The sequence below is a fragment of the Alligator mississippiensis genome, chromosome 4 (assembly GCF_030867095.1).
Source record: "Alligator mississippiensis isolate rAllMis1 chromosome 4, rAllMis1, whole genome shotgun sequence".
Classification (NCBI taxonomy): Eukaryota; Metazoa; Chordata; order Crocodylia; family Alligatoridae; genus Alligator; species Alligator mississippiensis.
In genome coordinates, this window is record NC_081827.1 from 188,729,900 (window position 1) to 188,752,270 (window position 22,371).

Consider the following 22,371-nt stretch of genomic DNA (forward strand, 5'->3'; position numbering starts at 1 on the left):
TCACAGCTGGTCGCTCTGATTTTGCATTGTGGCAGTCTCTTATGATTCCTTTCACCTGGTCTGACTTTATCACAGCTTTCTCCCCAAGTGTCCCTCCCTCTCTGCTTCTTTCCATGCTGTTCATTTGGGAGAGATAGGACTGGCCCCACCCCTCCACACACCCATTAATCTCATTCTGAGTGTGCAAGCAAACGTACCCGCAGTCCTGGGTAGCCAGGTTTGCCGGAGCCAGGTCTGCCTCTGTCTCCCTTTGGTGAAAAAGAAGGAATTATTCAGTGAAACTGTAACATTAAAGAAGATCAGTCTCCCCAGTGGAGTGATACCAACAGCAGTCAGATACTTTTCCTTTCTCCCTAAGGCATGCATGCAATCTCTGCATGCTAGGCTATCTGGCCTAACTAGCAACTGTGCACTGCAGTACAGTAGATATGGGATCAGAGTTTACAAGGCTGAAGAAAGGGGTGCATGGACAGCAATGACTTCAACATACAGATTTGTCCTGGCGGTAGGAACCTGCAGAAACCAGAGGGCTCCTCTGTGGGAGAAAAGAAACCAGGAGAGGCAGCCAGCTGGGGCCCAGGACATCGCTGAATCTTTGCTGGGTGTAACTAAGACTGCTTTTGTCCCAGCAGGGCCTAGCCTCCCACATGAAAGGGGGTGCAAATTAGAATCCAGTGCCCATTTCAGAGATGCACACACAGAATCCTGGACCTGCCCCCGCCCCGAGAGAGCGCAGCACCACACTGGGCCTACTCCTGGATTTTACCTTGGGTCCTGATGGGCCAGAGTCACCCCTTGGGCCCAAGTCACCTGGATCTCCACGCGATCCCTGCAATAGCATGACAAAGAGACCAGAGTAAGGGGAGGAATAGGACAGTTCCTGTGGCACAGTGGCCACCCAGAGAGCCACGATATCGATGTCTCAAGAAAACACAAGTAGAGCACTACTTCTTCTATGAGATGATAACAACACAGCCAGGGACAGTTCAGTTTTTCCCCACTTCCCTACACCCTTCAGAGCCTGTAAGCCCTGGATACCTGGCACTCGAAAGATTCCTTCCAGCAACAAACTGCTAGGATTAACTAAGGTTGCTTACAGATATGTGACTGGTGAGCCAGGGCCAGCGTAGCCAACTGCACTGAGCATAGCAGCAGGGACTGGCGGGTCCTGGTTCTAACCTAAACTGTGACATGGATTAGCAGGCAGGGCTGGGCCTTGAGCCCCTCTGTGGCTCAGGGGGCCATGGTAGGGCCATGTTACCATCTCTCTGAAGAAACAGCCAGAGCTGATGATAAAAAAAAGGTCAAAAATCTGCCTGAGGTTCTCCACCCATCAGGGATCTGGCCCTCTCCTTTCTGTAGCTAATAGCACACCAAGGAGTCAGGGTGTTGGCATCACAAACCCTTCACTGCTCTGGCACCTCTTGCTGCTTGCCTATTGTGTGGTGAACCCCAACCATTGCTATCAGTCACACAGTTCCACAAGGAACAGGACACTCACAGGCTTGCCTGGCTCTCCCACAGCACCTGGAGAGCCCCGCGCCCCTGGCAGTCCTCGATCCCCCTAAGGAACGAAGCAACAAAAGAGCAGTCACAGAACTGTGAGCAGACAGAGAAAACTTCAGCATCTGGAGTCTGGGGGCTTGTGCTGGTGGTAAGGGAGGTTCTGGTACCCATGCAATATGTGTAACTAGTCAGAGGCAAGTCTGAGGTCCTGCCTTGGCATTTTTGTGATAGCAAATCCATCAACTGTGAAGCCCAGCTGCTCCTCATGAGCGGGGATGGGGAAGACTCCCCTGGGTGACTCTATGCACTGCCGGTCCAGCCCAGAGGCTCCAGCCCTGAAAGCTGCCTTTCCTGAAGACTGTTCAGCAGCAGTGCACTGCAGTACTCCAATCCATGCATGCAAGGCTCTCCCTCAGCCACTACAGGGGCTGTGCCCATGCCTGGAGAGAAGGGACCTGCTTGGAGGCAGGGGGCAGGTGCTATAGTTGCAGGTTGTGGGGACAAATGACTTCCCTGCAGGGAACAATACTGCATGGGAGGAAGAGATGGTGGGGGGCCCCTTACCAATCCTGGCAGCCTGAGCCTGTAACTCATTCTTACCTTGGCTCCTTTGTTTCCAATTTCTCCTGGCAAGCCTCTGGTGCCCTCAGGGCCTGGGTCCCCCTGTCAGAATGGAAAGAGCTGTCAGATACACCTGCTGCCTGTAACCAGGCTCCTCACATACCCAGGTCACCTAGGTCACCCAAAGTGTACTGCACCTCACACTGCATGGCCCTGCTGCTCTGTCTCTGCCATGGAGCAAGGGGCTCTCTATACCTTGTTTAACACCTGAAGCATTGCTGTGCTTCTGCCTCCCCTCTCACCTCAGTGTCAGGCCCCAGGTCAGGAGGCCAAGCAGGCCTATCTGGAGACTCCTGTTGCTGCACCCAACCCTGCTCTGGGTCACTAAAGAGCGACATGTGGCTTGCCCTCTGCCCACTGTGTCCCATAAAGGCTCTTCCCCTGCACCTGTCTGAGGCAATCTGTGACTGTGGAGTACTGCGTACCCTGCATCTGAACGCCAATGCACTCTGCACTGGGGCTCTGCCCTCCAAAAAAATGCTAGAGGCAAGTGGGATCAGCACACAGAACCCAGGCCCTCACCCTCCTGCATGTGCCAGGGACTGGCCTGCCTGTTAACAGGCATAGGAGCTTCCACATGCTCCCCCCAGTGTCCATTGCCCCACAGAAGGGACCAGATGTGCCATATGGAGGGCTGTGTTCAGATCTGCTGCTTTCTAGTGAGCCAGCAGCCTTCTCAGTAGAGTCCCTGGTCAGCTGAAGCCTGGGCAGTACCAAGTGGTGCCCTGCCCCTTGTGCTTTGGGAAGCCTTCACTCACCCTCTCTCCCTTGATTCCAGGGCTTCCCGGGGTGCCCTTTGCTCCTGGATCACCACGACGACCCTTGGCAAACATAAGAGACAGTCAGTAAAGCAGGCAGCAAAGGTGTAGGTTGGCTTAGCTACCACTCTTGGGCTTTGCTACCTGCTCCTTCTCCCTGCCAGCCCACGAACCAGAGCTGCTGCACTGCCCATGGCTGGGCTTCCATGCACACATGACCAGGTGCAACATCCTTTTGTTTTATGCTGCAGTGTTGGCTTTCTTCTTCAGGGAACGACCTAATTTTTCTAAGGAGAGTCACCACCACATGTGTAGGTGCTCACACAGACACGGATGGCTCATTCTCTTCACGATAAACAACCATACCAACTTCATCCAGCCTCACTTCTACCTACTGGATCTGGCCAACTGTCTCTAATGGAGCACTGTTACAGCTGTCCCAGGTGGAGCGTCAGCCTGTTTACACCAGCTGGGAGACTGAGCAGAAGCTTTGCTTGCAGTCCAGCAGTACTGTGGGTCACGACTGACTCCTAGAGCCAGGGCAGTGGCCCCAGTGACTTTTTTCCTGATGTTGAGCATGATTCTGCCCTGCTCTCATGTGGTCACTCCATGGTGCACCACCTACAATACCTGCACTGCAGGCACTGGCAGGAAAAGCCACTGGCTTTGGGAGCTAAGCAGGGAACAGTTGAGGCAATTTGGGACTGGCTGAATTTAACTTGCCATCTTCTGGGCTGCAGGTTGATGGGGCAGGCCAGCTGTCCCTCAGATTAGTCTTTCAGGTTGTCTGCAGTTTCTGGCCCTTTCCTTGCTTCATGGTTTTAGCATGCCCTTTGCAATCAACAGGGCTTGGAGGGTATTGCTTAAAATGACAATTTTGACTGTAAGCAGGGACAGAGTCTGGAGAAAATCATGTGTTACACAGTGAACCTCTTACCTCCCATGCCTTGCTGCTGGGGTAGTGAGGGGTCTCATACAGCCCCTGTCAGTGCTAACAGTAGCTCCTTGCTGGTACTGGTAGGGTGGGGAGGGAGACAGCAGTGGCCCTTATAATGGGATTTCTTGCAGGGGGGACACAAGCTCAGTTCTGCAGCTCCCTCAGGATGCTGAGGCAGGGCTGCAGAGCAAGCTGGCAGAGATAGGGCCTGGTGGGTAATTGGAGGAAGGGGTTTCAGGTGCTGCTATTGCTGGGATATGCAGTGCTCATGCCATGTACCAGGGCCATCTCACTGTGATATATAAGCACTGTGACATATAAGCACAATGCTCAGAGCTAAAGGAATCACACAGGTGCTTACAGGTTCTCCATTAGGTCCTGAAGGTCCTGGGCTGCCTTTGCCTCCCTTGATGCCAGGGGATCCAGGGCTTCCAGTGTTGCCTTTAGGTCCCTTTGAGGAGAAAAGCAAACAGGTCAGAGTGTGTCTGAAGATGATTTTTTTTTAAAGAAATATTTCATGTTCCAAGCCAAGTCAACCAAATCAAGTCCAAATTCATGAGTCAGTTCAGAACAATAAGTGGCCCTACAACCAGCAAACATTCTCCAGCCCCGCCAGGGGCTTCAGATATTTCCAACATCTTTGGCAGGCATCCTAGGTGCAGGCCCAAGCCTGGAGGCTTGGGGATTGGATGCCCCCAAGTTTTGCTTGCCTTCAGCCATATGGCTTCAGGAGCAAGCTAGGGAGGAACCTCCCATTTCCAGAAAATGGGCATTAAGCCCTAACACCTTGGCGAGTACTAAACCATGCCAGAAGAACAGTTATCCCCCAGGGGCTTAAGGAAAACTGCCTTCTTGGACCCAGATACATGGTGTTTTCCTGTGTCTGAAGTGAAAGGAGGCTGTGCAGCTGCCTGGGACACAGCTGCAAACAGACTTGTCCCCTATGCACACATAGCCCTTGTGGACACACTTCCCTATGTACTCATGGACGTCCACCCCCAGTGAGCATGTATACATGCATTTGCACGTACACACACACTCATGCACACATGCACACATATGTGTGTAGTCTCAGCACAGTGCAGAGCAGCTCACTTTCCCCTCTCTCTGCCTGCAGCAAGCTATGTTGGCCAGCATGGGGCACGAAAGGAGCTTGGTCCTACCTCTTCCAAGCCACTCCCTGCCCCTTCTCAGAGAGCAGAGATCCTGTTGGCCACCAAGGAAAAGTCTCCTGTCCCCTGCCCCATGAACTATCTGACCAATAGAATGCAGCAACCCCTTCATGTGAGTGAGTTTTCTGGGGGGACACTGGGCTCCTTACAGTGAGGCACTAATGTCTGACTGGGAACCCAGTAGTCAGGCAGAGGCTCTGCAAATGCTGTGGGCAAGTCCCTGCAGTTTGCTTTTGTAATGCAAAACCAGCTGTAACCCCTGCCAAAACCAGGGAAGAAAAGCAGACACTGTATTTACAGCTGAGGAATCTGCAACCAATCTCCTGGTCTGTTCCACACAAGAAAGAGAACACAGAGAATGGCTGAAAACTCAGGGCACTGCTACAGAGACAAAGCCTGCTTGCTTATTGCAGCCTGGATACTGGTGGGCTCATTCTTGACTCCAGCATGGGGAACCTACAGCCATTTTCACTCGATTTCCTTCTCTAAAGGGGCCGGGGCTGCAGATATATCAGTAGTATCCCTAGTCCTGGCTCCTGCAGTTGCTCATGAACATGGAGGGCTTGTCTACCCTGCTGCTGTGCTGAGCCCAGAAGCATCACCATGAAGCATGCACCACTCACTTGATCTGGCTCAGTAAGTGCCAAGTCCCAAAAATGAGGCAGTGTGGCTGCCTTTGAGCAATGCTTTGCATGTGGCTTACATTCAGTGCCACACCAAGGTAGGTCCTGCCCTGGTCTCAAGTGATGGCATGGGGGTGGGGGCATGCCCAGGCTGAGCACAGAGGGAGTAGATATGCATGCAGTTAGTAGGACTCTTACTGATGGCCCCAAGGCCCTGTGCATGGATTCCAGAGAGAGCTCCTGTGTCTGGAACAACCAGCTGCACCCAGAGAAGCATGAAGAGGAACACCTACCCTGTTTCCTTTCTCTCCAATGGCTCCCGGGGGCCCATTTAGGCCAGGGCGGCCTGGATCTCCCTGAAACGGAGAGAACAATGGTCATAAACACGTCATCCTTCTACTCGCTACTGCTCACAGCTGCTGGTCCTCGCTGGTCAGCACCCAGTGGAGCTCAGCTTTCTAGAGTTGCAGGCTCAGTGAGACCCTTTCTTTGGCTTTCTTGCACTGGGGTTCTGGCCTCCGCATCCTGGGTTTGAACAAAGTGTCCAGCTGCAACCATTGTGCTTCTCCTGGTTCCCTAGAAAAATCCCACATCAGCCCAAACCCCAGAGGGATTCATATAAATGAATCTGCCAGGACCTGACCTAAGGGGGTTTTTAACACCTCCAGCAGTGAGGAGGATAAGGTGCTAAACAAGCCTCCTCTCTCCTAATAGCACTGCTTCTGTCTCTGGTTCAACTTCGGTTCTTCCTCAGTGCCACCCAGTGGCTGAGTGAGGCAGTAGCTCCTGCAAGGCAGCCTTCTTCAAAGGCCTCTGGTGGCTCTGAGTTGATTGCACCCTAACCTCAGTGTTCATCAGTACAGTTCAGTACAAATGTGACATCTGATTCTTGTGATTACCCAAAGGAACAGAAGACCTGCAAATGAAGGGAAGAGCAGAGGTAGCCTTCACTGCATGCTACTAGTACACAATGCCTATACAGCGCTCTGGATGTGGCCATGTGAATTTTAGCTAGCCCTGGCTGGTGTTCTCCCTCCAGATTGACCTTCTGTTTTGGGTTTTACCTACCTTTGTACCTTCATCCCCTCTCTCTCCTGGGTTTCCTGCCGCTCCTGGGTAACCATCAGGACCCTAGGAAGAGAACGGATAAAGAACTGTCAATTTACACAGCAATAACAATGAACAACCTTCTCCCAAAACAAAACAGCTCCTACAGAAAGTCAGTTGCCAGTGAGAGCAGCTGCAAATTGAGCAATGGACTCTGTTTGCTGGCACTGTTAACAAAATTGACCAGATCCAGATTCCCATCAACTTCACAGAGGCTTCTTGCTCACATATGAGCAGGACAGGCATGCATTCCACACTGTGTTCTTCTGTGTGCTCAGGAACGAAGCATGCATTACATGGGAAAGCTGGTCTGTAATACATCTGCTTAGCCAGGCTCCTACTCCAGCTGTAACTCACGCACGCTAAGACAGGGCTCAGCTCCCAGACTTCCTAGGTGAAGAGAATCTTGCTGAGTTATGTCACAGAAAAGCAGCTCTACCTTGTCGCCTGAGTCTCCTTTACAACCTGGAGGTCCAATTCGTCCCAGCTTGCCCTGGAGAGAAGGAGCGGAGAGAAAATCTAAGTATTAGAGGGAAATCATGCATTTCCGTTCTCACACAGTAAGTAATTTAACTTGAACACAAGCTAATCACAAGGTCCTGGCATCCCCTGTCCAGTTAGTGAACAGAGTATGCCCTGGTGTGTGGGGGAGTTTAATCTCATGGGTGTAGGAGAGCTGCCCTGACTATGTATCAGAGCTTAGGGCTAGGGACAGACATTACACATAAACTGGTTTAAGTGATCAGAAACTGGTTTAAACATGTAACAGAATAGATGTTCAGTGCACATAAACCAGTTTGAAAATGGCTGAAACCAGCTTGAGATAAATCTGGTTGAATGTAGTATCAAACTTAACAGACTTGGTTCAAACTGGTTTAAGCAATGTCTTTCCCAGACCCCCTCCTGGTTTAAATTAAATCAGACTCTCCCAGCATCCCAGATGCTTTGCAGCTCTGGGTGGGGCTCTGTTCTGTGCTCCAGCCCAGCAGAGCTGACTCACCTTTGTTCCCTGGCTACAGCTCTGGTACAGACTGCAGGCATCTGCCTGGCTTCCTCCTGCTCTCCCCTCTCCCCCTCACCACTCCCTGCTAAGCAAAGTACCCTCTGCCTTCTACAGACACCTCAGCATTAGCTAGCAGACCACATGCTGGCTATGGTCTGTGCTGTGGCAGACAGGACAAACACAGAATCAACAGGTAGCTGGTAGCGTCCCTCTGTTGTTTTTTTAATGGGATGATAAACACTGTTATCAACTCCCTGCTGGGCTGGTTGCTGGGGGCGCCCACCTTCAGCTCAGCACTATGGAAAGGAAGGGAGGGCTGCTCTAGCACCCCCCTGGTTTCTAGCCTGAGCCACTGCAGGCATGTGTCTGCACTTTTTCAGTCCAGAGGTGATGTCTGTATGGTTACAAAATGACTAACCTGCAAAGATTGAATCAATTTAGGCTCAGGCTTTTTGAATGTCTGTCCCTAAGCCTGGGAGGTACCACTCTAAATAGCACAACTGGGGAAAGGGATCTCAGAGTCATAGTTGACTCCAAAATGAACATGAGTGACCAGTGTGAGGAGGTAATAAGTAAAGCTAACTGCATCCTTTCTTGCATAAGTATGTGCACCACAAACAGGTCTAGGGAGCTGATACTTCCCCTCTATGCAGCACTGGTCAGGCCACAGCTGGAGTACTGCGTCCAGTTTTGGGCACTGCATTTCAGGAGGGGTGTGGATGGCCTGGAGAGGATTCAGAGGGGGGACACTCATCTGGTTAAAGGCCTACAGAAAAAACCCTATGTGGACCGATTGGGGGACCTGAACCTTTTTAGCTTCCGCAAGAGGAGGCTGAGAGGTGATCTTGTGGCCACCTAACAACTCAGCGGGGGGCCGGGAGGGGGAGGGGGGAGCAGCAAGAAATAGGGGATACAGTGTTTGCTAGGGCGCATGTCAGGGTAACTAGAAATAATGGCCACAAACTGGAAGACAGCAAATTCAGATTGGACATCAGGAAAAAATTCTTTACAGTGAGGGTTGCCAAAATATGGAATAAGCTTTCAAGGGAGGTGGTGCTGTCCCCTTCCTTGGAGGTGTTTAAAAGGAGATTGGAAAGACACCTGGCTGGGGACCCAGCACTCATTCCTGCCCAGGGCAGGGGGTCGGACTCAGTGAACTAATAGGTCCCTTCCGACCGTAACATCTATGAAACTATAAACTATGACAGCAGAGGGACTACAGAGTCCTCAGCAGGAAGGGGTGTGGGAAGGCCTTGAAAAACTGGTCTTGATGGGATGAGAAGTGACAGTGCCTGGGTGAAGTGAGGGACTGTGAATTAATCTGGAATGACCCCCTTGAAATAATTATCTGCTATTTTTAATTTCCTTTGGCAGCTGCTCCTCCAAGGCACTTAAAAAGTCCTACTGTTAAAAGCCCCACAAAAAGGAACAGAGAACTAGAATGGACATATTAATCCACAGAGTGGCCTTACCTTCTGTCCACTTGTGCCGTTCCGCCCTGACAAACCCAAGGCTCCCTGGGGTCAAGGGGAAAAAAAGAGAAATGAGTATTTTACTTTCACAGGATCAATGCTGGGAGAAAGTGAATCACAAAAGGTCCTTCCTTACCCTTCGGCCATCAGCTCCAATCTCACCCTGTGGAGAAAAGGGACAACAGTCAAATATTTCTGTCTACATTGCACTGATCATAGCTATGATCACCTTCCCTGCATCATGACTGAAGATATGGGTGTCTGACCACCCAAATCTCCTGTCCCTGAAATGTTTGTGAATAAATCATGAAATTCTCAGATTTCTTCTTCACTGGAAATCTTTCAATATCTTCACTATTCTTTTCTCCCCTAGAAGGACACAATATGAAATATATTATGTGGTGGATTATGAAATATAATATGTTGTGAGGATTTGCTGTTTGAAGTTTAAGTTGTATTTCATAGAACAGATCCTCAGCTGGTATAAATTGGCACATCTCCATTGACTTTGTTGGAACTACACTATCAGCTCAATAGCTGGCCAGGTACATAAAATACATGTAGTCAGTTCTACTTCTAAATTGGATAATGTAAGTAATCAACACATCTGAATTTCAAATAATGCAACTGAAGCATATCTGAATTTCAACTAATGCAGCTCAAGTTCACATTTGAGGAATAGTCTGTCATGTGAACTAAACAATTGCTTAATAAGTAGTAAAGTTAGACTGCAGATGTATTTCAGGAAAATGAATGGGACAGGCCCACAAATGCAGCTGAGAGAGTATTCAAGCATAAACAAATAAGAAGAAATGTGTGCAGAAAATTACTTCTCATGTTTCTGTTACTATTATCATTCCCACAACCATTTCTTAACCTATTGTATCAGCAAACCCTAATTCAAATTCAAAGATGTCCCACTGCACTATGCTCCAAGAGCAGTATTTAAAGGCTTTTCCTTACCTTTTCTCCTTTCATACCAGTAACACCCTAAAGCAAGACAAAAAAAGAAAACAAGAAAACCATTGCATTAACACTTGTAGACTGGTGGGCTGGAAGAAGCATAGGCAGGTGACAGACAGTGAACTCAGGCAGAAAAATACCAGAAAATGAGACAGGGAAGTGAGAAGGGATCTAGGCAAAAGTGTGCAGCTCTGACCAATCTGTGCAGCGGCAGCATCTTGACATAACTGGGCATAAAAAGTGGGTAGACCTGGATGGAGCCTAGGCTGATATTCTTCACAATGGATGCCTAAAATTACCTCCTACATGCATATGGAACTGCCTGATCCAGGTGACCTGATTTTCACCAGTGCCATTGACCTCAATGATAGTTAAAAGAAATGAAGAAAATGAAGCCATGGGATTTAGGAGCCCAGGTGTGGACCCACACATACAAATGTGAAAGCACTGCCTATACAGCATGCAGCAAGGGCAGTGACTGGGGTCCTGCACATTTACTTTGGCAGAAGAATAGACCCTGAAGAATGAGATAGGACACAGTAGGATGGAGAACCAGAGTGGATCTCCTGCAAAGTGCTCATCCACTTCTCCAGGACAAGTCTGCTCAGTGTTTAGTTTCAGCTCTCATGGAGGATGGTTTCCTCTGTATGTGCCCCAGGGACATGCAGGTTCACTCAAACAAATGGATAAGCAATGCCTCCCAATGGAATGGAGACTCTCAGCCTCACTGGTGTTTTACCATGATTTGGACTGATATGAAATAGAGCTCTCCAGGTGGGGTTGCTGCACTGCTCTTTCCTTGGGGGCACACTTGGAGGTCATACTGAGTCCAGTGGGGTGCCCAGGCACCTCATGCATTTTGTGCTTCATGGATGCTGGATCAGCTTCCCAACTTTTAGGCTCACTGAAGTGTGATGCTTCCAATCTACTTAGTCCAGTCTGAGATGGGGTTTGGCTACCTCAGGAACAAGTGCAAAATGCAAGTATCTCCTTGACAATGGGGTGCCCCTGCACGTATCATGGTGGGCTATGACAGTTCAAGGAGAAGAAATGTTTGCTGTGGCAGATGGACACAGCTGGAAGGAACATTTATCATAATAATATTTCACACCTAGCTGACATGATGTTGCAATAGAGGTCTCCTTTCCAAAAGACAGATCTATTGAAGAGAATCTTCTTCCTGTTAATTCTAGCAGGCTTTGGGAAAGACTGAGAGCCCCCACCCAGTGGCCTAGCTGTGCTTTTGTGTGAGTTTCAGACTACCATTTATGTATCCACACACACATGCAATACTGAAAGGGTAGAATTCAGCTGAATCAGAAAGGTAATGGAGGCAGAGAGTTCAGCCAGGGGGTGCAGGGCTCCTTACCTTGGGGCCAGGGTATCCAATGGGACCTTCAATACCAGGGTCTCCCTTAAAAACAGAAGATACAGAGAATTAATACAATGTCAGTACAGGGTACATCCCAGCTTACACAGTAAGAGGTCTGTTAACCAGCAAGCAGGAGGAGGAGTTTACATGACGCACCTGTCGTCCTTTGAGACCAGGCACACCTGGTTCACCCATGTTCCCCTTGGCACCCTAAAAACAAAACAAACAAATAAGGCTAGTGCTTTTCACTCATTGTAAGAAAAGGACAACTTGTGTAGTAAGCAGTCCCTACCTGAGTCTGGGTGGACTGCAGCCTTGGCAGACTGAGATGCTGTATGGACTGTATCCAGTGCCAGGGATGTGGGCTGAAGGTGGACACAGTCAGGGACAGAGCATAATATGGACTCAGTGGCTGAAGCAAAGCTTTGCTTTATCCCTGTATTTCCTTTGTGAAGGTTTTGAAGGGAGCGGGACACATGCCCCCAAGTCTGCGATGCAGCTTCCAGTTACCATATGATGTCATCTGTCCCAGGGAAAATGTGCCATGGTGGCACAGGTGATGTGTCTTGCTGCAGAGACTGAATTACTGGCTTCCCAGGAGATCTGGGGCAGTTGCAATCCATATATGTGTATGGTGTGGGGAAGTGAGGACCTATTTCCCATACACCACATAAAGCGGAAAAAGAAGGGGGCAGCTGGGGCTAGAGGAAGAGGCAAGGGTGATTGAGGGAGCCCAGGCTAGGGAGGAATGGTCAGTGGGATATCTTGCAGGAAGGCGGTTGGAGCAGTGTGTAGAGCAGTCTGTAGGAGTGTTAAGGGAGTCTGGAGCCTGGGGAAGGTGTTATTGGGAATGGGGAGGGCCTGGGAAACCTTTTCCCTGCTCCCTTTGTCCTTGAAAAAGCAAACCTAAGGTTTTGCTGGCTTTGGGACACTGGAAGTATCAACACAGCTGAAGTCAACTTGCTTCTCTGCCTCCCAGATTGTGCATTGACTTTGGCAAGGGTGTCAGATAGAGACCTCCATTCTGGCACCAGGGGCTGACATCAGAGCACAAAGCACAGCCTGGGTTTGGTGTGTCACATCGGCAATCTTGCTGGTTTCCTTCCCAGTGCTGACGTACAGGCCTGCAGGGGTGGATTAATGCATAGGCAAACTAGGCACATGCCCAGGGCTCTGAGTGAAGAAAGGGCCCAATTGTGCTTATTTTACATATTATAATTATTGAGTGAAAAAAGTAGGGACCCACGAGTTCGTTTGCCTAGGGCCCACTAAAGGGTTAATCCAGCCTGCAGGTCTGGAAGCCATTTCCCAGCAAGGCATCTTCATGCTGGAGCTTGGTGCAACTGAGAGGACCTCAAGGATCTCCTGGCATCAAAAAAGGGCACAAACATGACCCCCTCCCTCAGCGGGTCTGCACAACCTACCTTCTGTCCCCGATACCCTTTGGGACCAGCAGGGCCTTGAATCTCCAGGCAGCGCAACTCATAGCACTGAAATAAACCAAATGAAGTGAGATGAAACTCCAGGAAAACAGACATATGGTGGCTTGTGGGGGACCTGGGGCAGCAGGAAGCCTCATGCTCAGTCAGGAGGTTCTGATATCTCTCTTGTAATCACTGGAGTGAAGGCTGAGGCTACAGCTGTCTGGAGGCTTGGTAACCCCCCTGGGCATCTGGGCACCCAGCCTGGCATATTCAACTTGGTGCTTCAGACCAGGACCCTGCCCCTGATGAATTTTGCTTCTTGTGGGTTTCCTACAACTTTGGGTTCCAGACTTGAAGATACCTGAAAGATAGGGTGTCCACAAGTGCTGAATATATCTTGGGCTTGCTCCTGCTGATCTCAGTGATAAAACTCCTGTGGGCTCTGGTGGGATCAGAATTAGGTCAACACTGAGTGTACTGGGAAAAGCCCACCTGGAAACTGAAGAAAAGCAGACAGCCCCTCCTGGGTCCAAAGTCATGGGAAACGCACACCATTTACATTTAAGCCTGAGAGACCATGACAGGGGTTCTGAGGTCTCTCAGCAGGGTTTGCATGTCCTGGAGGGGCCCAATTCTTCTTAAACTGCCCTGCTTTGTCTCTAAAGTACAGGATGCTGTTTAATTCCCTTTGCAGGTCTATAGCATGCTTTTAAAAAGTTTGCAACTCCTCGGCTGGCTTGGAAAATAGGTCAACTGAAAATCTAGTAGCAGTTGTCAGTGACTGTCATCTGTGTGTGCTGCTACCCTCTGCTGGATGGAAACAGCCAAACTAAGATATTTGTGGCTATGGGTCTCATCTAGTGTTTCTCATGAAAAATTGAGACCAAGCACACGCCATCCCCTAGAGGCCAGAAGTCAAAGATGACATACATTGAAATATTGGAGGGGACTATATGGCATTGGTTACTGGAACAAACATCTCTGATTTCTGATCTCCATGCTACGAGTGTGCAATTTTAGCTGTGGTATTCTACGACATGAATGTGGCCACAGGTCTGTTCCAAAGATGCCTTAGCACTAATAAATGGAAGGCATAGAAACCACTGACAAGTGAAGGGTGCTTCTAAAATAGGCCCCCATCCCAATAAGATTAGATCCCAAAAGTGTCTGCTCTTAAAAGGGCTGAATTAATAGCACTGCAGAAAACCTTGCTTCTGCTGTTTCTGTTTCAGCTCAGGAAGTGATTTCATTTTGAAGAGCAGTTCTATAAAATAAACCACTACAATTGAAAAAAAAATAAAATGGCCTCTTGCTAAGAGGGTTTGTTCATCTGTTTGATGGTGGACTTGGGATGCTGGAACCCATAGACTGCTGGTCCCTCCAGTCTGCTACTGTTCTTTTTAAAACCCTAATTTCTTAGGGATGAACATATCCATACATCCTGAAGGGGCCCAAACACTTTACAAATTTTCACACAGCAACCACTCACCTAGTACCTCATGCAGCTGCCTTGGGTGGAACACAGCAGCTCCTTGTTAATGACTAGTAAGGCTACACAGAAAAGAGGGACTGGAAGTGAAGGGCCTGAGATATCACTGTAACTACCAGGCTGTACACAGAGTTCCTGAGGGATGCTGGGGTCCAGCTGCATTTTACCCAGTGCAGGGTCCAGGCCATTTATTTGTATGACAACCTGATTTCATTGCAGCAAGCAAACTCTGATCTTTATTGTGTAGAAAAGGCATGCACTTGTTAACTTACCTCTGTATAGGCATCATGTTTCTGCAATGAAAGAAAGAGGGAATAAAATCAATAAGGTGTCTGGGTACTAAGGCAGGGAGAGCAATGTACCTATTTTCTCTGCTGGGAGCTATACATTGTTCTCTGGAAAAGGAGAGCAGCCAAATTGCTTTAAATCTGATGTACAAAGCAACCCATTAACAGGGACCTGCACCCACAGGTGTGAGAGAAGGCACATAGACTACAATGCTCTCTGATACAAAGTTTGGGACCAATAATTGTCCCAATTCTGAATGCACTTTTGTGTGGGCCCAGGCCTCTGTGTGGGGGTGGGGTCTGTTGGCATGGAACAGTTTGTAGAAGCATGGCTGTGGCTTGCAAATCTCTTGGAAAGAGGCAGCCCCTGCAAAAACATCCCCTGTAAAGAAAAAAAGAAGTGCTGACTTGCTCTGTCATTGAAGTCTCAAGTCATATTTGCACAGTGACACATTTTAAACCATATGGGATACACACTGGAGCTAGACTTGCCTGCCTTAATTGGGAATGTAGGCTCAGGCCTGCAAAGACATATGCACATGTATCACGGGCACTGAGAGTCATCCCACTGTAAGTGATGACTCATAATGCGCAAAGCTAAGTCTGGGGACCATTCTGGCTCCTGGTGTAGTTCATGTGCAGAGTACCCCCCTATGCTTTACTACATAACATTACTTCTGTTTGATTTGGTGCCCCCTGTGAGAGGGCACCTAGTGCCAGAGCACCCATGGCACTGCCCTTGCTACAGTACTGCTTGGGACAAATCTTTGTTGTATCTCAGCTATATGTGACCTGGTACTGATAGCTCTTGTGAAGTCTTGAATTTGTGTTTTTCATGAATAACAATGAAAGGAAAAATCCTTACCCCTTTTTGTAATGGCTAGAAATAAAAGGGACTTTTTTACTGTGGTTTTGCTTTGTTCGTATGGTCTGTTGATGCTACTAACTCTGTCACTCTGGTATTTCAGCACCTCACAATACCACTATTCATCAGTGCAGTGATCTCATCTCCATTGTACGCATGGGAACTGGGGTACAGAGAGACCAAGGGACTTGTTCAAGGTCACCTGGGAAGTGTATTTTAAAACAGGACCTTAACTCCCAAGGACCTTAACCACTGAGCCAGTCTTCCTCTCTGATTTCATCTGGACTGACTCACAAGCTTGATGTTAATCACAGGCCTAAGTCTTTGCAGGATTGGACTCCAAATTCCATTTCTCCAATAAATTGTTGAAGGAGGTTTAAAAAAAATAATATTTGGAAACAACAAAGCATTTATGATCTTACTATTTTTGGCCAAGAGTTAATAAAAATAGAGTCCTAAATTTATTTAGGTCTCTATATACATGAGCTGAGAGGTGAGAGAAAAAAGCGATACTAGTCTGAGAGGTGATACTGGTCTGAGTTAACAACATTTACCATGATTTTGATTATCCTTTTAATGGTTTCATCATCAACTGCCAGGGCATCTTTCTTTGTAGTGGCATAGTTATTGCGGTACAGCTCATAGGGTACGTTGGCGATCTCTCGGAGTCCCGGCTCAAAGATTTGTTGGCTGGGGGCCACAGCAAAAATCTTGATCCCTTCAAGCCGTGCTGAATCAGCTTGCATCTTCATGCCTCTACAGGGGTTCCCAGTGATATGGCCATCTGTAATGACCACGGCAAAGTTGGCACTGCGGGGCACGCGATTCTTGAGCTGGTCTGTCATGTTGGAGATGGCACAGTCCGTGAAGGTGCCCCTGCCAATATAGCTAATGCTTTTCAGCTTGTTGATATATGTGTCCTTGCTGCTGGTTAAGGGGCTGTAGATTTTCACCACATCTGAGTAGTGGAGACCCCCAAACTGCCAAGTGATGGACACCTGGCCCAGGTAGACCTCATTCTCAAGCTGACTGATGAATTCAGTAATGAACTCCTTCGCGTGATCCACCAAGCTCTGGATGGGCACAGTCTGCAGGGCAATGCTCTCTGAGGTGTCGATGACAAAGTACACATTGATGGGACAATCTGTTTTACCTGTGGAGGCAATAATTCAGTATGTGTCAGGAGAGGATGGACCAAGTATTTATTCTAGTCAGGAACAAGCCACACAGAGCATTGAATGAGAGCACACAGGCAGCTTCAGCACAAAACTCAAGATTCCCGGATGAATTTATGGGTGAGGGCTGTTGGCATGGTTACTGAGTATGGGTTCTTTCGTGAATCCTTTGGATTTATCACAGCCAGTAAAGTTTCCTAGCCCTAATCAGTTTTAGGATAATTTAACAAGCCCCCATTTCAAGAAGTATGAGGAGGCAGTTAGCACTTCATTGAAAATATCTTCCTCACCCCCAGCTCTTCTTTTAAAAAAATACTTCTTGCCCTTTGAACTGCAGGACATTGACAGTGCCCTCATCCTCCTGCTTTATCAAGGGCAAGTAAAGGTGGTCTTGATGTTTTGGGGCATTGCACATGGTAGTCATTTGGGAGGGGTTCTGCAGTTTTAAGAATAGATTAAATAAACGCTTGTGAAAGGATAGTTTAGTCAGGGATGATCCTGCTTTGAGCAGGAGTTTGGATTAGATGACCTCCTGAGTCAGTCCAGACAAGCATGGAAGTTTGGCTCCCCAGGGAGAACTAGCAGCAGGACACATTCATAGATTCATAGATGTTAGGGTCGGAAGGGACCTCAGTAGATCATCAAGTCCAACCCCCTGCCCTGGGCAGCAAAGAGCGCTGGGGTCCAATGACCCCAGCCAGGTGCCTGTCTAGCCTCCTCTTAAAGACCCCCAAGGTAGGGAAGAGTACCAACTCCCTTGGAAGCTCATTTCAGATTTTGGCAACCCCTAACTTAAAGAAGTTCTTCCTGATGTCTAACCTAAATCTGCTGTCTGTCAGTTTGTGGCCGTCATTCCTAGTGACTCCAAGGGGTGCCTTGGTAAACAGAGGCTCCCTAAACAGACATCCCCTATTCCTTGCTACCCTGCTCCTTTCACTAATTTGTAGGAGGCTACAAGATCCCCTCTCAACCTTCTCTTGTGGAGGCTGAAGAGATCCAGGGTCCTCAATCTCTCCTTGTACGGCTTTGCCTGCAGGCCCCCAACCATATAAATGGCCCTCCTCTGAACCTTCCCAAAGTTGTTCACATCCCTCTTGAAGTGTGGTGCCCAAAACTGGATGTAGTACTCCAACTGCGGCCTGACCAGTGCAACATAAAGGGGAAGTCTCACCTCCCTGGACCTGTTTGTCATGCATACTAATGCATGATAAAGTGTAGTTGGCTTTACTGATCACTTCATCACATTGACAACTCATGTTTATCTTGGAGTCAACAGTGACTCCAAGATCCCTTTCCTTTACTGTACTGCTGAGAAGGATATCCCCCAGCCTGTAAGCGTGCTGGTGATTCCTTCTCCCTAGGTGTAGCATCTTGCATTTGTCCTTATTAAACTGCATCCTATTCTGTTCCGCCCACTGTCCAGATCCACCTGGATTTGTTCCCTACCCTCTGGTGTATTAACTTTACCCCATAATTTGGTATCATCAGCAAATTTGGACAGAGTGCTTTCTACACCTTCATCCAAGTCAATGGATGTGTTGCTGACAGTTGTCCCTGGGGAATGCCTGTGCGATGTGCCCTCTGGTGCGTGGCAAGTTACCTTGGGTGGGGTAGGAGAAGCTGGAGCCAGCAACTGTGCTGGCCCCAGCAACCTTACCTAGGGTCCTGGGGGCTGGAGAAGCTGCAGTCATGTCACTTCTGCAGCTTGGAGCCTGGCCAGCAGCCAGAGCATGGCTCCAGCCAGCGAGGCTCTGGCTTCGGGTGGTGCGCATTGCCTCCATGTGTACCACCCCACTTTTTTTCTGTGTGGGTTTTTTTGGCCCCTGGATCTCCAGGCTGCTGGGTGCCTACCTCAACTTTCCCAGCACAGCCCCCTCCTCTCCCTTCCATGGCCCAACCCAGCCCAGCAGGCACATGGATACCAATGTCCACAGGGTCCTGGCTGAGCATGTTAGTCATAGCATCAGTCGAGTGCCGTGGCAGCCGCCCCCTTCCCCGCCATGGCAGCAGCATTCCTAAGCAGAAGAGGAGGAGGCAGAGGAGCCATGGTGGTCACTACAACAATGCCCCGGTGGGCAGCTGCTTCCCACTGCATGCACCTGTGTCACAGCGGGGCCCCATCGTCATGTTCCTCCACCCCCACCCTGACGGGGCTAGAGTGATGGGGCAGAAGTCCCCAGTTAGAAGTGAGCAGAGTAGATATTAATGCTGAATAGAGGAAAGGGGGAGAGAAACACAAGTGTGTGGGCTCATACCTACACAGGTGGTAGGCCTATAATCCAAGAAGTCAACTTCATCTTGAGCCTGAAGAGAAATCGGCACCATACAAAGAAGAACAGCGAAAAAGCCTGGTCGGAACATCTCAGGAAGTCTGCCTCACACTTAGTTTCCTGCAGGAGAGCAAAAGCAAATCTGTTATTTATACACTGCCTCAGTCTGGGCTTCACAGAACAAGGGAAAAGTATGCCCCGTGCTTCCTTTTCTCTCTGCCCAGTCTGAAGCATGACACTACTTTCAGACATATATCATCCTCTCCATTGCTTCGATGCAGGAAGGCGGTGTATCCTGGGGACTCTAAATTAGGTTTCAGATGAACCTAGACAACTAGGTTTAAAGGGTTTTTTTGTTTTGTTTTGTTTGTTTTGTTTTGTTTTAACCAAAAGTGTTTTTTGCAGAGACTGGCTTTAGTTTATGTAAGATAGGTGATGGCTTCTCTACCCTGTGATACAGGGGAGGGATCTAGTGGACAGAGCCAGCGTGTGGCTGCGAGGATGTTAGGACTGCCTTCCCTGACTCATGGGGCTCAGTTCTAATCTCACACTCCAGAGGTTCCAATGAGCTTACCCCTGGCTCACACAGATGGAAATGAAATGGGCATCAGATCCATGGTTTGGCCTTATACCAGCCACTTGACTTGTGCACCCTTGTTTCCTTGCCTGTAAATCAGGATTATAAGCCTTCCTACCTGAAAGGCACTGTGAGCATGGACTAAAGTCTATAAAGTGCTTTGTGGGTCTCTGATGAACACCATTAATGATGGGCTAAGCATTCTGTAACCCTCAACTACCACCCAGCTCTTCAGCCCTTTCCGTGAAGTCCAATTTCAAACAGCACATGATTTTTCACCCAGAACCAATTAAAAACACCTCAGGTGGGCCAGAAATGGGAAATTAAGTCTTGGGTTTAGTTTGCAATAAAAGCATGGTTTGCACTCTGCAGTCCAGTTGTGCATGCAGCTGCACTTAGTCTAAGAGTAAGATGATTCAAGATGCAGCAAAGGCATTTGCCCACTCTGAAGACTTCTTGCAACCAGAGGGATCCTACATGGTCCTAACACCATCAGGGTATGAATGTTTGTTTCCAAGGCAAAGTACAATCAAATCTTAACATCAAAGAACAGGAAGGCAACTATGCTGGCCTTTTCAGGAGGGTCTCAGTGATCTGGCTAGGTCAAGGAGTAACTATTAATTTCTGGGTCACCAGTTCAGTACATCCAAAGGTGGTAAGGACAGGCTGTATGTGACATATATGTAATGAGATGGAGGCCTGAGTCCAAACCACAAAGATGTGAAAGGGGTGGGAGAATGTACTCTCCCATCTCTTTCATACCTTTGATTCTCCAGAACCTTATCAGAAAAACACCATAAGGAATGATGTCTGCTTCCTCAGTTTTGAACCTCTATTTGTTGTGGTTGCAGCTTCTGCCTCCTCCAGAACAAGACTGGAGTGGTTGGCAGGGTGGGGTGGGGGAGAGCTTGTCCCTAGCTGTCTCTTTTGAGTTGGAAAGAGTAATGCTATGAAGAATAAGGGTAGTTCAGAGCTGCCCCTATATAACTGGGGCCCTCTCCTCTGTGTGACTGTGGGGCAGAGGTACTCCTGGCACATAATGGACAACTCCAGGACAGTTTACTGGGGAATGTTGTAAACTGCAGTTTCATTTGGCAAAGGCCTACTCCCTGAAATGCTACCATATCTCAGTACCAGAGATGTTCAAAGCAACCAGGATCCTTAGTAAACAATGGGCTGCCTACCATCGACCCTGAGAGGAACCAATGCTCGGGATGGGATCTGAAAAAGGGAATGAAGAGCCCCCAGGCCCTGCTGATCTGGTAGGGACAGAAGCACCGAGGGCAAAAGTATCACTGAGCCTGGGCCCCAAAGGGGCCTGGTTTTGAGATACAGCTGAGCTTCTGTCCTCTGACAATCTGGCCTTCATTAAAAAGTGCCTCAAGTGGGACACTCAAATTTGCTTTCAAGAACCTGGCCTAATTCCAGCCTAATTTTAGTTTGGAGCACAGCTCTGCTCGTGCTCGTAGGGAGGCAGTTAGGAGGGCCAAAGCTACCATGGAGCTGAGGATGGCAATCCAAGTAAAAAACAACAAGAAATTGTTTTTTAGATATATTGGGAGTAAAAGGAAGGCCCAGGGAGGAATAGGACCGCTGCTAAATGGGCAGAAACAATTGGTGACGGACAGGGGGGACAAGGCTGAACTCCTCAACAAGTTCTTTGCCTCAGTGTTCCTAAGCGAGGGGCACGACAAGTCTCTCACTGGGGTTGTAGAGAGGCAGCAGCAAGGCGCCGGACTTCCATACGTAGATCCTGAGGTGGTGCAGAGTCACTTGGAAGAACTGGATGCCTTTAAGTCGGCAGGCCCGGATGGGCTCCATCCGAGGGTGCTGAAGGCACTGGCCGACATCATTGCAGAACCACTGGCGGGAATATTCGAACGCTCGTGGCGCACAGGCCAAGTCCCAGAGGACTGGAAAAGGGCTAACGTGGTCCCCATTTTCAAAAAGGGGAGGAAGGAGGACCCGGGCAACTATAGGCCAGTCAGTCTCACCTCCATCCTTGGTAAAGTATTTGAAAAAATTATCAAGGCTCACATTTGTGAGAGCCCGGCAGGGCAAATTATGCTGAGGGGAAACCAGCATGGGTTTGTGGCGGGCAGATCGTGCCTGACCAACCTAGTCTCTTTCTATGACCAGGTTATGAAACGCCTGGACACAGGAGGAGGGGTGGATGTCGTATACTTAGATTTCAGGAAGGCCTTTGATACGGTATCCCACCCCATACTGGTGAACAAGCTAAGAGGCTGTGATGTGGATGACTGCACAGTCCGGTGGGTGGTGAATTGGCTAGAGGGTCACACCCAAAGAGTCGTGGTAGATGGGTCGGTCTCGACCTGGAAGGGTGTGGGCAGTGGGGTCCCTCAGGGCTCGGTCCTTGGACCGATACTCTTTAATGTCTTCGTCAGTGACTTGGACGAGGGAGTCAAATGTACTCTGTCCAAGTCTGCAGATGACACAAAGCTATGGGGAGAAGTGGACACGCCAGAGGGCAGGGAACAGCTGCAGGCAGACCTGGATAGGTTGGACAAGTGGGCAGAAAACAACAGGTTGCAGTTCAACAAGGAGAAATGCAAAGTGCTGCACCTAGGGAGGAAAAATGTCCAGCACACCTACAGCCTAGGGAATGACCTGCTGGGTGGCACAGAGGTGGAAAGGGATCTTGGAGTCCTAGTGGACTCCAAGATGAACATGAGTCGGCAGTGTGACGAAGCCATCAGAAAAGCCAATGGCACTTTATCGTGCATCAG

General features: G+C 48.9%; 1 protein-coding gene across 2 annotated transcripts in view; it reads right to left on the minus strand.

The window, feature by feature from the left end:
* COL6A2 (collagen type VI alpha 2 chain) overlaps positions 1 to 22,371 on the minus strand; it is a 45,848-nt gene that overhangs the window by 18,139 nt on the left and 5,338 nt on the right. For both annotated transcript variants that reach the window (XM_006260989.4, XM_019492116.2), the window contains exons 2-19: positions 19,030 to 19,164; positions 16,154 to 16,752; positions 14,720 to 14,740; positions 12,959 to 13,024; positions 11,691 to 11,744; positions 11,532 to 11,576; positions 10,163 to 10,189; positions 9,336 to 9,362; positions 9,200 to 9,244; positions 7,164 to 7,217; positions 6,686 to 6,748; positions 5,911 to 5,973; positions 4,184 to 4,273; positions 2,886 to 2,948; positions 2,107 to 2,169; positions 1,502 to 1,564; positions 767 to 829; positions 198 to 248 (exon numbers count right to left, since the gene is read on the minus strand). In XM_006260989.4, coding sequence (XP_006261051.1) covers positions 198 to 248; positions 767 to 829; positions 1,502 to 1,564; positions 2,107 to 2,169; positions 2,886 to 2,948; positions 4,184 to 4,273; positions 5,911 to 5,973; positions 6,686 to 6,748; positions 7,164 to 7,217; positions 9,200 to 9,244; positions 9,336 to 9,362; positions 10,163 to 10,189; positions 11,532 to 11,576; positions 11,691 to 11,744; positions 12,959 to 13,024; positions 14,720 to 14,740; positions 16,154 to 16,752; positions 19,030 to 19,135 — 1,563 coding nt within the window. In that variant the 5' untranslated portion in view covers positions 19,136 to 19,164. The remainder of the gene's footprint in view (positions 1 to 197; positions 249 to 766; positions 830 to 1,501; positions 1,565 to 2,106; positions 2,170 to 2,885; positions 2,949 to 4,183; positions 4,274 to 5,910; positions 5,974 to 6,685; positions 6,749 to 7,163; positions 7,218 to 9,199; positions 9,245 to 9,335; positions 9,363 to 10,162; positions 10,190 to 11,531; positions 11,577 to 11,690; positions 11,745 to 12,958; positions 13,025 to 14,719; positions 14,741 to 16,153; positions 16,753 to 19,029; positions 19,165 to 22,371) is intronic.